Here is an 18,756-nt window from a genome sequence, read left to right as displayed (position 1 = left end):
TTACTGTCTTGTGTCTCATAACTTTTCAAAATAGAGACTCATAAAGCAAATACCCTGTTTTGTTACGGAAAAAAATATAATTTTCAATTAAAACAGTAAATGCATTCATTGCTTCAAATAAATCCATAGGTAAAGAAATCAATATGACATTCATTAACTGATGGTAGTCTATTAGACATATATGAACATATATTGTGATTTCATTGCCCATATAATCTGTGGGAAGCTTAATATTCCACAATTCCAAATGCCTCCTATACCCAATGGGATTCTGTCTCATCGTGACCCAGAACACATGCAGGAGGGGGCTTTCCTTTCCTAAGTCTGTTTTCAGGGTTTGATCTTTCATTCTTTATAGATTTTACTTTCCATAAAGTCAGAAATCCAAAAAAGTGGCATCCAACTACCATTACCAGTTCCCACAGTTCACTCCATGTACTTTTAGCTATGTGAGTGTGGTAGAACATAGCAATATTTGTTAAAATGTCTGCTTAATGTAAAAATAAGACAAAACAACAAAGGTACCTCAAAAATCTCAGCTAAACGGGGAGAGGACATGGAATATTAAGAGTCTGAATATGCCTTATCCACATTGTTGAATGATGTCTTTACTGCTGCTAGTTCAAATGAAGGACGCTTGAGAGAACTTGTCCTGCTAAATCCTTCATCCTTGGAGGTGAATACATTTGGCTGGCTGGTCTACTAAGCATGTGCTTATAAACTGCATTTTATCATATGGCCTATCTAGGTACTATTTATTGAAAAAAATGGGTCAGGAATGTGTTGGGAACCTGTTGCCTCAATGGACAAGGGAAGGTCTCATCCTTGGTGCCCGGATGCTTGTTCTATGCTGCACTTTGATTTCACTGAAGTAGAGAGACCCCTATATTTTACCAATATGCAACTAAAATAAGTTCACAGTTTGAACTCATTGATTGAATCTCTACCGACTATGATGGGATCCTATTCAACACCAGTTGAAATCACCAGTGAAATTGTGGTGGATTTACCTGGTCTGGCTGCCAGGTGCCCAATGCTGCTCTTTCATTCCCCCTCCTCAGCAAGGCAGGGGGAAGAAAATAAAATGAAATACAATGGAAGAACTCATAGGTCATGATGAAGGACAGGAAGATTGCTCACCAACTACTATCACAGGCAAAACAGACCTGACTTGGGAAAATTAATTTAATTTATTACAAATTAACAACAGATTAGGATAGTAAGAAACAAAAACAAAACTAAAAACACCTTCCCCAAGCACTCTCTCCTTAGCAGGCTCATCTTCAATTCCAGTCTTTCTACCTACTTCCTACAAGCAGTGCAGGGGAACAGGGAATGGGGGCTACAGTCAGTCCCTAACACTTTGTCTCTGCTGCTCCTTCACGGTCACTCTCTGCACCTGCTCCAATGTGGGGTCCCTCCCAGGGGATGTTGTCCTTCCCAAACTGGTCCCCCACAGGCTGCAGCTCCTGCAGCCAAAAACTTTTAAAATATATTTCAGCAATGTAGTCTACCATAATGTTGAAGATGGCAATTTTTAAAATAAACTAATGTATGTATCCAGAGCACAGAACTATGCAGAGACTTGTGTGGAACATGTAGCACATAGAAGACAACTTGTGTGAAAAGATCTAATTCATAATGCTTAAGACAGCAAGAAAAAAGCAACAAAATATTAACAACAATGGTCTTCAAAAATGGAGATTTTAGTACACTCAGAGAATTAGAAAGTTTGACATTATGGCAATCATAAGGAAGGGGAAAAGGACTTCAGGAGAACTGGTAAAGATTAAGTAAACAATACTAAAATCACAAGCCCAAATTGTCCTAACTAAAAAGAAAAATAGTAAGTATAATCAGAGATCATTTTGATTAAGCCCTAATTTTTCAGTGGTCTGGTACTTGATAAATAATTGTACAAAATGCTAAAAAGTAGATTAAATTGTTAAGCATGAACACAGAAAAATAATACAGGCATATAACAGCAAAGTAGAACAGCCAGTCCAGAAAATGGGATACAGTTAGGGGCATTAAAAGTAACAAGAAAACTTTCTGTAAGTGCATTAATACTAAGAAGATCAAAAGCATATTAATTCCACTGTGTGGGAAGGAAGGAAAGCTAATAATATATGACACATATGAAAACACAAAGCAGTTAGTGCTTATTTTGCCTCAGTCACTACTGCAAAAAGATTACCTATGATTAAATGACTAACATAATTAACGGCAGCAACAGGGCTAAAGAACTCAGATTAGAGTGGGCAGAGAACAGGTCAGGTACAATTTAGATGAAGCAGCCATTTTCAGTTGGCAGAGACTGATGAAACAAAACCTAGGCTACTGCATGAACCAATGAAGCAGACTCATGGCTAGTAATGACTAAACCTTTGAGACTTTAAGAAGAAAAGAAAGTTAGGAAATACAGACAGTCTCTGTTTCAACAAAGTACCTATGATTTAGGTTTTTAGTTTTTATATTCTTAATTTCTGAGCACCTACTGTCCTTCCAGAATAATTTCCTTAATTATGTTGTTTTGTAAAAAAGGAGAAGACCAATGAAACTGTAACTTCATGTCTATCTATTTTTAATTCCTAGAAGGATGTTGGAACCAGCAGTCAAACCACCAACACCAACAACTTATTTTTTTTTTTGAAATGTGAATTTGTTTGTGGGAGGAAATGAATTTGCAAGAGACATAAATACAAGTTTTGCTTAGCTGTATCCCACAACAGAGCAATAGGATCCACGGGGAGCTGAAGTCACCTTCTTATCTACCACTCCCAAGTTTCCCTTCCTTCAGCTTTTCAAAGTATGTTGCATCTGTCAGCTGAAAAATGCCACAATCATCAATAAAATTGCAAGATGAGGAGCAAATGTTTAGGCAGAAATTCCTAGCAAAAATACAATGGAGATGTAGGAATGCATGAGAAATGTCTAAGCATTATCCTCAGTCAATAATAATACTATTCCAAAAGGAAAGCAAGCATCATAGTGGGTAGGAAGTGTAAGTATATGTAATACAAATCCTTCTACCTTCAGCTACAGTAGGGTTTCAGCAGAAATACTGTGCCCAGTTTCAATAATTCTGTGGCAAGGAAGGTGGGAACCAGTCCAGAGGGCAACAACAAAGCAACAAAAATGATCAGAAATATGGAAAGATAAAGATTTGTTGTTGTTGTTGCTTAGTCTGAGGGGAAAAGACTGATGGATAGGGAAAGCATTTTCAAATATGTAAAACAGAGAGGATACTGAGGTCTCCACATCCCCTGAGAAAAGGATGGTGTAATTGCTGATAAATTCGTTGGGTTTGGTTTTCATCTCTTCAAAGTAAAAGTGAATGTTCTTTTGTTTCAGGCATTTTTGACAGGTTTGTGAGCTGTATTCTTGAGGCTACCCACAGTCTTGACCACATCCCTATTACAGGAATGCTGCTGTACAGATTAAATTGAGGACAAGATATGAGGATACATGGCACATATGACCACAGTACAGCAAATAAATTTGGATCATAGTTGCATCATACACAATGCTAATGATCAGCCCATTGGTCTAATACTGCAAAGGCAAGTTGACATTGCTGTGTCTTAGGATTTTAGCATGATAACTGTAATAGGTGCTCCTTCTCAGGATCTTATTTTCTGTAAGTCCAGTGAGGTCATATTCTTGGCTTTTGATATCTATATTAACAAACTGACAGAAAAAAAAAAATAAACCTTAAGAATTAAAAGAAATATTTTGAGACTGCCTTAGATAGATATTGCTATCCAAACATAGTGAAAAAGAGGAAACAGATGCTTATTTAACAACTTAAAATATAATTATTTTAAAGCCAATCTCATGACTTATTAATTCCTGGAGCATTATTTTTTAATAGTGTGCTTTGGTAATAAAGGAGAAAGCATCCTGATGAACGCAACACAAGCAATTAAGGAAGAATTTCCTAATGCCATTTAATAACATTTAGTTTTACACAATGGACATTCTAGTTACTGGTTATCTGGAGTGCAGCACTATTGTGTAATTGAATCTTTTGCTACATGTGTCTATCCTTCATATATTCCAGGAAGGGTACATAATTCACCTTGATGTTGTTTGTTTGTTTATTTTCCTGTTAATATATATTCATACAAACTGTTAGATCTGTTTAAAAAAAAAAAAAAAAAGGTGTGCTTTAAACGTACAAATAAAGCTTGAAATACTATGGTAACATGCTATAAGAACAAATATTTATCTTCAGATAGCATCTGATATAAAAACAGATCCTAAAAATGTACCATAATATATGTCCAGAAATATTTTTTGTCACTGAAAAAAACAATTGATTTTTCATCATGTGAAATAACCTACTGTCTCATTACAAAACAGATTACATGGCCTAATTTTCAAAAGGAATTTAGTACAATATCTCAACGGTGAGTGTCCTGTGAAGTGACAGAATAGGTGCCAGCAAAGCACCAGCAAGTTATTGCATATGTGGAATACAACAAACTTTGTGGAAAAGGCAATGTGTATGTTAAAAATAACTACATATCTTTGAATATTGTAAGTCCATCACTGTAGTACCCCAAATATCAGCAATTAACGAATTTTACTGGTTGAGATGATATATTCTCTCTACAGCTCTTACACAATCTATTGACCATATATTGAACCTCAAAGTGCATAAGTCCGTGGGACCTGAAAAGATGCATCCAAGGGTCCTGAGGGAAATGGCAGATGAAGTTGCTAAGCTACTATTCACCATATTTGAGAAATCACGGCAGTCTGGAGAGGTTCCTAGTGACTGGAAGAGGGAAAACATAATCCCATTTTTAAAAAGGGGAAGAAAGAAAACCTGGGGAACTACAGACCAGTCAGTCTCATCTCTGTGCCTGACAAGATCATGGAGCAGACCCTCCTGGAAACTATCCTAAGGCACATGGAAAATAAGGACAACCAACATGGCTTCACTAAGTGCAGATCATGCCTGACAAATCTGGTGGCCTTCTATGGCAGGATTACAGCATTGGTGGATAGGGGAAGAACTACTGATGTCATTGACCTGGATTTGTGCAAAGCATTTGACACTGTCCCCCATGATATCCTTGTCTCTAAGTTGGAGAGACGGAGGTTTGATGGATGGACCACTTGTTGGATAAGAAATTATCTGGATGATTGCACTCCAAGAATTGTGTTCAACAGCTTGATATCCAGGTGGAGACCAGTGATGAGTAGATTTCCTCAGGGGTCAGTATCGGGACTGGTGCTCTTTGACGTCTTTGTCAGCAACACGAACAGTGGGATTGAGTGCACCCTCACCAAGTCTGCCAATGACACCAAGCTGCGTGGTGCGGCTGACACTCAGGAGGGAAGGGATGCCATCCAGAGGGACCTGGACAGGCTTGGGAGGTGGGCCTGTGTGAACCTTATGAGGTTCAACAAGGACAAGTGCAAGGTCCTGCATCTGGGCTGGGACAATTCTGAGCACAAACACAGGCTGGGTAGAGAATGTATTGACAGCAGCCCTAAGGAGAAGGACCTGGGGGTGTTGGTTGATGAGAAGCTCAACATGAACAGGCAACATATATTTGCATCCCAGGAAGCCAACCATATCCTGGTCTCCATCAACAGAAGTGTGGCCAGCAGGGCGAGGGAAGTGATCATCCCTTTCTGCTCTGCACTTGTGAGACTCCACCTGAAGCCTTGCATTCAGTTCTGGGGCTCCCAACAAAAGAAGGACATGGAGCTGTTAGAGAGAGTCCAGAGGAGGACCATGAGGATGATCAGAGAGGTGGAGCACCTCTCCTATAACTACACTCCCCGATAAAGAGTCCCTCTCTTGCTTTCATCAAAAATATCAATGGATACCAACTTATTTTTAAAAAATCTTATGGCTCTTGGATGTTGTGTATTTTATGTTCTTGCCTCTGGCTGCCTTTGTTGTGCAATAATAAAAGAGCAAGCTCAGACTGTTCCCCAGGACTGCTGCACCTTGTGTGGTGATTGACGGCACTGGGACTCTAGCCTTTTGCTTCATTATCAACCTAAGGCATGGAATGATCATTTTGAAACTCTGTGTCATATCTTATACCTCAATTAATTTGAGCCTGCCAGAACTTTCATTCTCTGGGTGCAATTTATCATTGCTCAAGTAATGTCAGAATAATAGACATACATAAACATTCTTTCAACATTAAAGTGGTTCTTTTGGAGTTTGGATGATAAACACTTAATCAGTCAGAAGTGTGAAGCAAATGTGACGTGACCAACACAGTGTCAGATCATGATGCTGCTTGTGAAGGAGACTGACTTAATTCTCTGCAGACACAAGTAGCAAAAACAGCAAAATCTGAATGTCTGACAAGCATGTTGCAATTTGACCAAAGTATCTTTTTACCACTTTTGTCAAGCCATCAGTTTTACAAAAACCTTTGATTTCATTGCAGTGTCCATCATGAAAGGTTTCTCAGGTGCAAGACTCATCTAAACCAGTGAATGGCAGATACCCAAACTAGAACAGCCAGAAGTACAGTAATGTGGGCAATTGCATTAAGTGTGAGAAACCTAACGCTAACTCAAAACTTGGTCATTTCAACAGCTAATTTATAAATTGTGTTTATCCAAGGTTGCTTCACAGATATTAGGATTTCTCATTTAAATTTAACCATCTAGGCTCCTGTCTAGCTGTCTGATGAATTAGACATTCTGGTTTGCAGAGGTAGTACCTTAAAATGAGTATCTGAAACAGCTATGCTCTCTTACTCTTCCAAAGTGCCTCTTGCACCTTTATGTCAAGAAAGCATGGGCAAATAGCTCTAACAAAGTATAAGGCATATAGGAATATAATTGACTGTGCGTTCTATCTCCCTGAAAATACTATTGTATGATGAGAGTACTTGATTCAGGACAAAGGACTGAGTGTGCTCCATCCTAAAATGGCCAAAAACCTCATCCTAAAGTGAGAAGGCTTTCTGTTGTGTTCTGGGCTGAGGACAAGTAACAAAAATCAGAAAGAAAAAACACATTGGACAGCACAAGTTAACAAAAAGACAATTACTTATCATTCTTGAAGATCCCCAGTCCCATATACAGATGGGACAGTCCCATATACAGGTGGGACTGTGTATGGTACAGTCCCATATACAACTGTCTGAGGGAAATCTGATGGTCTGTGAAGCAAGGTTTTAATGAAAAAATGATTCCTACTAATAAAGCTCAACAGAGGCCCAGATCATCTCAGCAGACACTGAACGGTGGTCTGAAAAATCAGACCCAAAGCGTAAAGATCTCTGCAACTAAAGATGTTGTCTATTGGTCTGATAAAATCGGGTTGATTGTCTTTGGATTCATCATAGACCTGCTACTGCTTCAGCCTTGCAGTCCTAGGTGTTACAGCAGTCCTTTGCCTTGACAGCACTCTGATACCTTTGGCAGTTAATAAGATGTTAAGTTGCTGAGCATCTGTAAAAAATGTATCAATGTTTCAAATGTCCTAATAGCCCTGTATTTAACATAAAAGCTCTCCTTAGAAGTGAGGCATTTCAAATAGAACACACTTTCTAAAAAAAATAGAAGTAACAAATATCATGCCATAGTTGCTTCTTTGGTAAGAACCATATTGCTCCCTCCACCAGGAGTATAAAAAACAAGCAAGCAAAACAAAACAAAATAGCAAACAAACAAAATAATAATAATAATAATAATAATAATAATAATAATAAATGACAAAATTAACACATTCTGATCTTCCCAATTTTTCAAAGACACAAACTATAAATGCACATACATTTTAGACTTTGTCAGTTGACAGAGAAAATGACTGCAGTAACAGGGTCCGTGGGAGCTACCCTCTCCAACAAAGGCAACGCAGCATGTACATACAGAGCTGCTTTGCTACAATCCCTAAAGTCCTCAATCAGTGTAACTGAACAACAAAACCCTGCTTATGAAACCATGAGAGCCAACACAGGCACTGCTTGTTCTGCTGGCCACACCTACAGGAATTACTTTGTGGGGGGCGAGGAGGGGGAGGAAAGGGGGCTGTCTTACCCTGATGCTCACGTATTTCATTTTTTAACACAGCCCATGCCAGTGGCTGTTTCTTGGGTGGTGCCTAGTCATTGTTCACATAGAATTTGCCTGGGAGATGCAAGTCGTGGATGGACAATGCAAGCAGAAAAGCAGATAAACATTTCTCCTTGATCCATTTTGAACTGAAATATACTGCTTTGGAAATTGCTCCTGAGCAATGGTCGGTTGTGTGACACATTTCGAGTAACTGCAAAGAATGATTCTTCTAATGATTTTTGCAATACACATCAGATACCAAATCCTGCCTTTGCCTCTTTCACTGTGGAAGTATCCTGGGAACAGAGCCAGTGCTGATGTTTTATGCAAGGATTTCTGGGCTTCATCCTTTTCTGCTTAGCTGTGTAGGAGAGGCACTAAGTGCCAGAGCATTGCCGGCAGATGCAATCTTGTGCAGAAGGGATGAGCAAGGCTCAGACAGCATGTGACAGTGAGGGCCAGGGAGTCACGCCGCAGCCCTTTAGTGAGCCAAGGGGGCAGAAGGAGATCCACTCCCCACCCCCCCAGTGCCCTGTCTCTGCCTTGGTCATGGGGATGGGTTCTGCACTGGGGATTTGCCTTTAGATATAATTTTAGGCAACTACAACAGAAAAGCAAGTGGCAAATACATCCATGGTGAGAAGATTTCCAATTCAATATGCTTTCTAATGCAACAGGAGAAAAAAAATACCTATAGAAACTGCAGTATGAAAAAACGTTTTATAGGGCTTAGAAGATTAGGTAGTGCCTTTATTGTTTCATATTAGCCTGTACATTTATGGAACTCCTTATCTTCTTACCTGTGTGATTGTCACTACAGACTTCCACTTCAATCATTTGTTCCTGAATTTCTAAGTTCACCAAAAAGAACTCAGAGTTATTTCTAAAACAGATATAAATGTCTGAATTCTTTAATTTCCTACTTGAAGAAAAAAAATAAATCATTTCTTAAATGTTATTTCACAGTAGAAAATAAATAAAGTACTGCAAAATGATGACTCTCACTAAAATATTGAGGGTGAAGCTGATTACTGCTTGGGAAAAGTTTGGACTTTTCTCATTCGATACCAGTCAATATCATCAGTATCTTCAGACCATTTTTTTTTTTTCCCCTTAAGATTATTATTCAAGCAGTAAAACAGCAGCTGTCTTTTAGGACAAGACATATGAAAACATTATCTGCTTCATACAGGATCTGAAACATTGGTGAAAAGGGTCCTTCCTGAGAGTATTGCCGATTAAGTTTCATTGTCACTGCCACAAATTCAGTAATGTGATGACAGCTTTACTCTAATATAGCATTTGTAAGATTTCATAAAGGTATACAAAATTTCACTTTATAATCTAGTTAACTCTCTTGTATCACCTTTTTAGCACAAGGAGACCTGAAATACAGAGACAGGATTCATTTGATCAAACTGCAGTTCTCTAGACTCCTCTCTGTGGTCAGTGAAAAGAAATAGGCACTTTGGTTTGATTTCCTAACCCAGAAATCTGAAATAGATAGGAGGAAGTGCATTCAGAAAGTAGATATTTTTCTCTTCAGGCTATAAAGAGGGTCCAGGGTGACTAGCTCAGAGGCAGACACCTTTACTGTAGCTGTGATGACTCCTACCAAATGGAGGTCAAATAATTTGTTTTATGTTTGACAGGAGTCTTATCACTTAGGATTCCTGGCTGCCAGTCGTGCAAGAGCATCCTTACCTGAGCATGCTCATTTTCACTGCTGAAGGAGATAACCAGGGCCTCTGTGAATAACAGAACTACATTGCAAAGTAAGAAGGAAGAACAGACCTGGTGTTACTGTCACATCATTTCCATTGACCACAGGTCTTTCTTCCTCTTCTTCCTCTGGTGGTTCAATACCTGTCTTCTCCATATTGCTCACAGACTTATTCCTTTTACGTTTACCTTCGGCCCCAGGAGTGGCACCTGGAAGGATCTGATCTGTTACATTTAACAGTAATGGAGCTGGTTCTGCTGGAGGTTTCGGAGTGCCGTAATAGTTGTCTGAAAAGAAAAAAATAATACTTAAATTCACAGAAGTTTATCTAATGCTTCTTTTTCTCTTGGTTTAGATTAACGGGATTTTGTGATATAGGATTTGGTTCATCAGCTAATATAAAGATGAGTTCAACTTTCTGTGAAGTTAAAAATTTACTTTTCATGAATTTTTTTTTTTTTTTAATGCCAATACTAGTGAACATATCATGCTTAAAATATATACCATATTGACACTCTCTGAAAGTTTAACAGGGTAAATTATCATTCCTCTCACCCAAATACCCCCAAAATAGGTAGCATATTGGAGCTATTTTCTCATTTCAAACTGCTAGTTAGGACAAATTAGTTTTATAACATTTATGCCACAATACAAGAGTTTCTGAAGGATCAAAAGAACCATAAACGTATTGACTGTTCACCATATTATACCATTTTCATACCCCCCCATATTATCTTACCCATTTGGAAAACAAATAATTGTTCAATGACAGACATTTGCAGTTTTCAGTAATGCATACACTATTGTATTTTTCATTTTTGTCAAATTTTTGCTCTTCAAGAGCAAACCTCCAGATTTGTAATAATTAATGTTAATATATTTTCAAAGAAAGATGAAATCTTACTTTTTAGGGCTTAAAACTTTCTGAGAACTAAGGAATTCTGAGAAGATTTAAGGTGGCTGACAGATTATCCTCTATTTCTCTCATGAAATTTCTGGTAACTTCTGAATCATCTACTTTCTGTCAGAAGGATTATTATTTGGATGGACCATGGTCTGATCTTATCTATCAATATATGTATGCTTGCATTTCTAGCACATCTGGTCTCAAAACTGGTTTCTTGCAGACACCTCATTTTTTTCTCTTTGAAAATATGGTTGAAAAATAAAATATTAGCATAATTAAATAAAAGAGTATTGAAAATACTTGTGAGTCCTTTGAAGAAGTAAACATAAAGAATAATAAAAGACATAAATATGAATACGTAGTATTTATACAAAGTTATATTTTGTCATCTGAAAATTGCATTGAAGGGCAGTGCATAGGATGACTTAAAAGTAGATTTTCAGCAGTTAATATGATAAGTTCTGTCTAGCTCTACGACACTTTTCCAAAGAAAAAAGGAAATGTGTTGAAGGTGCTTGTAGACCATATGGTCATTTTTTGTGCCTTTGCGTGGCTGTCCATGACCTGTCCTCCCACAGTCTTCAAGAGGTTCTTCAGGCTAAGGGGTCTAAAACAGGGGAGCAAGGTTTGGTGTTTAAATGGGGAGGGAAATCTACATTGATCCACTTGTAAAAATGTACCTCTAAAAAATGTCAAAATCAGATCTGGTCACAGTCAAAATTCTGAGCTCTGACAGTGAAATTAGTTTTGTATTTGAGGTATTTAAGGAGTACCTGAAAACTGATGGTCTTGAGGGCACTGCTAAAATGAAAGTCTACTTTCATACTTCCTTAAGAGCAATGTTATTTTTATTGGTGAGAGGCCTATCTGTAATGCTACATATTTTGAAAAAAATGAAGGTTGTCAAATCTAAAAAATTCCTCCCTGACCTAAACTATTTTACCAGTCTGAAAGTGAAATTGCATCAGTCCCACAGCTGTCACAAGCTTCACAAAACCTGTCCACTGATTTCATAAATATCAGCACAAAAATCTAAAGGTTAAAAGTCTGATGTAATACAAAATGTGGAATTAAAACTGCAGTACCTTGCCTTTTTTCACTTATTCTTAGTTTTCCATTGTGATACAAAATCTAGATCAGTAGTAATTAGCAGCAATGCTAATATTCTGAATAGTAGATAAGAGGATTGACAATAAAAGACATTTTAAAGGAAGGACATGCTTATGCTATTTTTGGGCATTTAACACTTTTTCATTTTAACTGACTGACAGTATGCATTAGTGGGAGACAGAGACAAAAGTCATGACAAAAAATTTCCATGAATATGACATATATCAAAATATAAGATACAACAATGCACATTTAAGATTAGGAGCCAAAGAGCATTTCATTCTTTCAGTTTCAAACAGAAAATGCAAGGTAATTTCCAAATTCTGCACTCTATCATAACGTTGTATGTTCTATGATCAAGCAACCATTGATTTAAAAGTGAGCTTTGCTTTATTAATTGATTTATCTATTCATCTTAATTCAAATGTTTTCATAAGCAATGCAAATGAAAATAAGAAACTGGACCACATATATCAACATAATCAGTATATCAAAAAAATGATGAAAAGAATCTGTTCAGTTCCAAAGGAAAATATACATAGAATGAGAGAGCCAGGCAGTTCAATGGAAGAGCAGTCCTCCATTAAAGAAAAGTTAGAATCAAAGTCAACTGTATTTTGTATCAAAAAGAGTTTCTTTGCACCTTAAAATTCCTCATCTAAGCCTTAGAGCTTAGCATTGGAGCTTGCTATGGACATCCCAACCTTGATGGTAACATGCTGGGCAAGTCAGTGAAGACAGAATGTTATAATGATGGGAGACTCTCTCATACAGCCTCAGCAAATCTGGGAGTAATGCAGAGATTAAATTTTTAAATACCATAACTGTTGTTGCAATGATGTTTGGAAAATCTATGATAAAAATAGTTCTTCATCTTGCTTGAGCAAAGGTTCAAAATGTTACTGTTGAACTTCTGATAATAAGGCATGGAAAAACAGCTTCCTGTACATATAAAAAGCACACCAAATAAATAATTTAAATTGTGTTTAAATTATATTTATTTATTTTTAAAGAATTAATAAAAAATAAAGCTTACTGAAAGAAAACATAAACGTGCTTATTACTAGTCAGAAAAAAAAAATCAGTTAGGAGCTTTTAGGAAAGGAACAGAGAACAAAGCAAAAAACACCGTTACAGCACTACACAAAAACACATAGTACCCTCCCTTCTGAATGTTGCCTGTTGTTCTGGTCCTTGCCTTTCAAAAATTAAGGGGAACTAAAGAAGGGCAATTAAATCTTGGAACTGCTTAAATTGATTTGGAGTTTTCAGTTTGGAAAAGGGACAATTAAAGGGGGATATGGCAGATATGTATAAAATCAGGAGAAACCTGGGAAAGTGCCTAGAAAACACATGAATGGATGCCTGGTTTCTTACTACATGAGAACAAGAGGATGCCCAATGAAATCAGCAGATTTAAAACAAGTAAAATAAGTGTCTTTTCTTTTCTTTTCTTTTCTTTTCTTTTCTTTTCTTTTCTTTTCTTTTCTTTTTCTTTTCTTTTCTTTTCTTTTCTTTTCTTTTCTTTTCTTTTCTTTTCTTTTCTTTTCTTTTCTTTTCTTTTCTTTTCTTTTCTTTTCTTTTCTTTTCTTTTCTTTTCTTTTCTTTTCTTTTCTTTTCTTTTCTTTTCTTTTTTCTTTTTTTCCACACAGCATAAGAAAATATTGGCATTTGCTGACAGATGCTTCCAGTATCATAGATATGGCCAAGAAGCAACTATACAAAGACATAGAAGAAAATAATAAAATAAAATAAAATAAAATAAACAAATAAAATAAAAATAAAATAAAATAAAATAAAATAAAATAAATAAAATAAAAAATAAAATAAAATAAAATAAAATAAAATAAAATAAAATAAAATAAAATAAAATAAAATAAAATAAAATAAAATAAAATAAAATAAAATAAAATAAATAATATGAAAGTCTATTAAATATAAAGGTATAAACTCTGAATCAGGAGTTCCATACCATATGGATCACTGGAGGGAGGGTGTATCTCTGCATGCCTTTCCTGTTCTTATATTATAGGCCTTAACATCTAAAGGGGCTGACAGGTATGGGGCTACAGTTTCCTTTGGTTTGACTCAGTACAGCTGCCCTCTTACTCAGGTGTCCCCTTGCTGTACTTAAATATGTGCACATATTCTCCTGCTACCACAGCAGAAAGTCAGGAGGTCAAGCTGAAGCCAACAGAGCTTAAGCTAAGCTCTTTGCGCTGGACCTGACTAAAAGCTTTCATGCAGACAGGCAGTGCAGAATGAGTATTTAATTGCAGAAAAGCCACCACTGCTTAATCTATCTTGCTGCTGTGCCTGATTGTCTCAGTGCTCGCAGCCTATTTCCAAGTGCAGCTGAACACTAAAGATGGTCTAACCTAACCTGTTTGACTTTGCTGCAGAAATGGCTTGGAAGCCACAGCACAGTTACAGTTACCAAGTACTGCTTGCCACCCCTAAGCTATATGAAAAGGTCTCCTTTATTCTGCAAAGAGGAAGTCAGGTAAAATTACTGAATTACTGAGGAGGTTAGCCCTGATGACAGAGATCAGATCAGAAAGTCAAGAGCAGCACAAAAAGGAGTAAATTAAGAGGTCAACACGCTATATTTTTTCTTAACCTGAGCACACCTATGTCAGGGAGTAGTAAAACTTTAGTTTTATTGAAGTGTTTGATGATGGAGCAATAGATCTGAACTTGTTTCCTGAGAAATGGTAAGTCCTTTTGGAAAGAAGAAATGCTTTGGGGTGATAGTACAGAAGCAGAAGAATCATCATGCTGATATAATACCAAGACTCAGTTCTAGTGATGTTTGCTATACTGCAGCACCGAGTGGGACATTCCACTTTTCTTCCTCCTGCATGGTGTGTCCCTGGGGAAAGGAGGGGAAGGAGGGCTTTTTGCCAGGTCTGCATTTCTGTCCAGGTACAGGCTAGCCTGAGTCATCAGGCTTTGTGGGAATGGCAGTATTACTAGGAGAGCCCTTGTCTCCTGAAGCTTCACTAGTCTCATTTAATAAATGAAAAATTTTAGTATAAAAACTAAGTGTGATGAAAAGTTAAAGATGTTGCCAGGGAGCTAAGATATTATAGCAAGAATGAATGATCAGACAGAAAATGAGAGTTGTGGCAGAGCAAAAAGCTTTTAATATGAATATTTCCAACTCTGGTGTGACTCAGACTCCTAGCCCAGAATGAGATACACATTTATTTTCACACTCATTTTAAGAGTGGGCTGAAACAATACCCAGCTACAAATACACCCCAACTTCTGCTTATTCAGCACCCTCATTTAGATTGATATTTCTGTACTGTTTATACAACTTTCAGTTGCTGGAGTATCAGTCAAAATGGTGTGAGTCAGCCACAATAATATGAAAGACGAACCTTATTTTTCAGTTATTAGAACAGTAACTGCAAATGTGATGATGAATACTAAATTTCTTCATATTGCTTTTGTGGTCATTGACTAGTGATACTGAACTTAGGAGAAAGTACTCTGAGTCTAATTATTGGCTGGATATAAGACATACATTTGATATTTAACAGCTCACAAACAAATACACATGAAAAACAACTCATTGCATTGGTACACAGAGTTTGGATAGGCAAAATTGGTCTGATTTTTAATTATAAAAATAATAAATGCAAATATTACTGGATTCAAAGATGACAGCTGCATATGTTAATGACTAGAGGCCTGTCTCACATATCAACAAGCAACTTTTTAATTGTAATCTATAGTGAAGGTGTCTGAACACCACCTAAGCAGTAGTAAAAATCTAACAAAATAATCAGATTGTGGAAGCAAATGTGCAACATTAACAATGAAAAGAGATTTAATAACAATTTCTCCATCTGTAGTAGCCCACAGTCTGCAAGCCCCGGGAGGTCAAACTTGAGTCTTCTCCAGTCTGAAGTCCAGGCATTGAGCATTCTTTGGACGCAAGTTTAAGCATGTGGGTCTTGCAATCTCTAGAAGACAGAAGGAATGAAAGCCTATGTTTTTGGTACTGCTCAGGATAGGCCCAACACACTGGCAATATAACCAGCAGGGTAAGATTATGCATGGTTGGTAGTCTCTCAGACTTTGCAGTAAATTTTCACAGCCAATGTGAATGAGTTGCAGAAGCCTGCCTTGAAGGGTTTGGTGTCTGTGTGCAACACATCTTGAAGACAGGAAAGATTCCTTAGATGCAGGCCCTATGGCCCTCCTGAGCTCTGTGTGCAGACCTCCAGGGGCCAACCATGTGGCATCACCATGCTCTCACTTCACTGCACTGTCAGATCTACACATCACTTTAATATGGGAGTAGGCAGGTTTATTTTGGTTTTGAAAACTACTTTAGGTCCAATCAATCTGCATATTATTCATATGAAATTATTTTATTCTAATATTTAAGGTCATCTGTGCATGCCATTTAGACCATCCTTTGGTGTGTCATAAAACATGCTCTGCAGTACAAATACAGAATATTTTAAAATTATAAAAGCTCTCTCTCAAAATTCTTACAACCACCTTATAAGATTCCCAAAGAAGAAAACAGTACATAGACATTGTTAAAATATAATTAGTGATGTATTTTAACAAAATTCAAGACAATTACCACCTCCTTAAGGAAGCCTTGCAAACTTCTTCTCACCCACTCACCTTGAGTGAGTAATTTATTTTGACGGCTGACTATACTATAATTAGGGCTTTTTTAATCACAGTTCTAAGGTTGGGTGAGTAGATTTTGTTCGTGGGCTCATACATTTTCATGATGGTTCTGCAATGCTCGTTGATGGCTCAAAGAGTTGCATAACTCTTAGTGTTGATGCTAAAGTGGAATTCAAAAATAAAACCTTCTAAAACCTTTTCATTTTAGATTCTCATTTGTATTATTTTTGCTCATGATGTTTGTGACATTAAGATGTTAAGGAGGCAAGAAAACATAGTAGTTCAGATCTCTCAGGTTTTAAGAAAACAAAAATTATTATTAAATATAGATTTATGATTATATTTTTCAAAACAGTCTCTTAACTTCTAAACTGCAAAGTTAAACTTTGCAGTTAACCTTCAGTTTCTTTACTTTCAGCCAGAGACTGAAGAGTCCTAAGAAATCTTTTCCCTACTTTTTTCAACTAAGCCTTTGAATCCAGATTGCTTCAGATCAGTTCTCTAAGCCTTGCTGTTACATTAACGTCTGAATTAAAAATACAAATTAAAATTTATTTACTTTGGGAGTACTGTCAGAATGAGTTATACATGATATACAGAACTAATTCTGTACTTGTTGGATGTATAACCCCCCAGGGCTACATTTTATAAAATCTGTTTTTCATCCTTGCTGTTTTCTACCTGTGCTGGGCTTTTGCTAGCACCAAAGCTACTCAAAAGGAATATTTTCCAGAGAACTCAGGGTTCTTCCAGAACAGACAGGTCAGCATTAAGGAAATGGGATGTCTGTATCACCCCATTCATTCCCTATGAACACATTAACATTTTCAGGCAAGGGCTGGCCAGCTGTTTCCGAGGCAGGGAGATTTTGGATGACTTGCATTGCTGTGACTCTTCCCCAGGCAGAGTTCTCATTTAGGTTGGTCTCTGCAGCTTCTGCTAACAGACATTAGGCAGATATGCTAACTTCTGTGTCAACTAATGACATTTTAATAACTGGCTTCAGGATTGTCTATTCATCTACATTAAAATTAAATCACTAATTATAGCTGCAGATTTTTGCCCAAGAGTGTTCTGGCCCCCAGTGAATGCAATAGCAGAGGAAGTTTCTAAATTCACAAATACAGGAGCAGAGACAGCCGGGCTGTCAAAACTTCTGACTCCTCATCTTCTCTTGCTACAGGACCCTAGCTACCCCCTGTAAGAACCCATTTTTTCCAGACAGACTGTAAAAGTAAGAACATGTGAATCTGTTTGAATTTCTTAATTAGCATTTTTCATAATAAATATTAGTAGCAAATCAATTCTTGTTTCCTTAAGATACTGATAGAGTATATCAGATCTCTATAGGGGACATAAAATTAGGACATAGAAAGTTAATATACTTTTTTTTTTTTTTTTTAATAAATATTTTCCTTGGGGAAACCACTCAATGCCACTCAGAGAGTTTGAACTCCTAAGTTTTCTCCATCTATGTTTCCATATTTTCATTTTATGTAGCTTTTTTTCTTTTGACTAAAGTATTTATTTATTTATTTAGACTTATTAGAATGTTGGTTTTTTTTCCTATACATATTTTGCATTCCTCAAATTTGTTCCTGAATCTCTTAGATATTAACAGTAGCTCATCTACAAATGCAGGAACATAAAGTTATGTCTAAAAGTTCAAGAAGGAAGTAGAAAGAACAATTTTACCCTTACAGATACTGCTTTATAAGATACTGTTTGGAGTTTTTTCACCATTTCTTTAATCCCTTACAAGAACAAACCATGTGAACAAAACCAACTCTCTTGAGCACAAAATCTCTCACAGTTGGGAAATAATACTTCTCCCATTAGATCTGGTAATCCCATGGGTTAAAGGTGTAAATATATTTCAGATAAAGTAACTATAAACCATCTTGTGTTAAGTTCATGTGGAGTTGGCTATGGAAGAGGAACAGGCTTGTTTTAAGATTCCTCAAAGATTAAGGTCCTGACCTTCTTTCTCCCAAATATTCTTCAAGTTTGTATTTTCCTCTGAGAAGCAGAACAAATCAATTTTAAGTAATGGCCTAGAAGAGAGGTGACTTTTTATAAGATGCTGCAGTGTGCTGTGTGCACTGCACATCACAGATCTCCCAATAACCAGCAAATATAAAGTGACCTTTAACTCCCATGTTTTGATTTTACACTGAGCACAGCATAACAGAAGTGAAAGATCAGACAAAACTCCTTAAAAGGCTAATCTCATTTATTTAAGGAAAATAATGGACAAAGGAAACAGAATTAATAATTAATACAGAAGTATGTTTGGATTTTAAAAGCACAA

The 18,756-nt window shown here is 36.8% G+C and overlaps 1 protein-coding gene across 12 annotated transcripts in view; it reads right to left on the bottom strand.

Moving 5' to 3' along the window:
- Positions 1–18,756, bottom strand: part of MAGI2 (membrane associated guanylate kinase, WW and PDZ domain containing 2) — an 817,299-nt gene that overhangs the window by 261,082 nt on the left and 537,461 nt on the right. For all 12 annotated transcript variants that reach the window (XM_080581211.1, XM_080581210.1, XM_080581215.1 and 9 more), the window contains one exon: positions 9,841–10,056. In XM_080581211.1, coding sequence (XP_080437337.1) covers positions 9,841–10,056 — 216 coding nt within the window. The remainder of the gene's footprint in view (positions 1–9,840; positions 10,057–18,756) is intronic.

This window comes from Anser brachyrhynchus (assembly GCF_964034855.1).
Source record: "Anser brachyrhynchus genome assembly, chromosome: 1".
NCBI lineage: Eukaryota > Metazoa > Chordata > Aves > Anseriformes > Anatidae > Anser > Anser brachyrhynchus.
The sequence above is the reverse complement of the archived record's forward strand: the minus strand, read 5'-3'. Positions and strand labels throughout refer to the sequence as shown.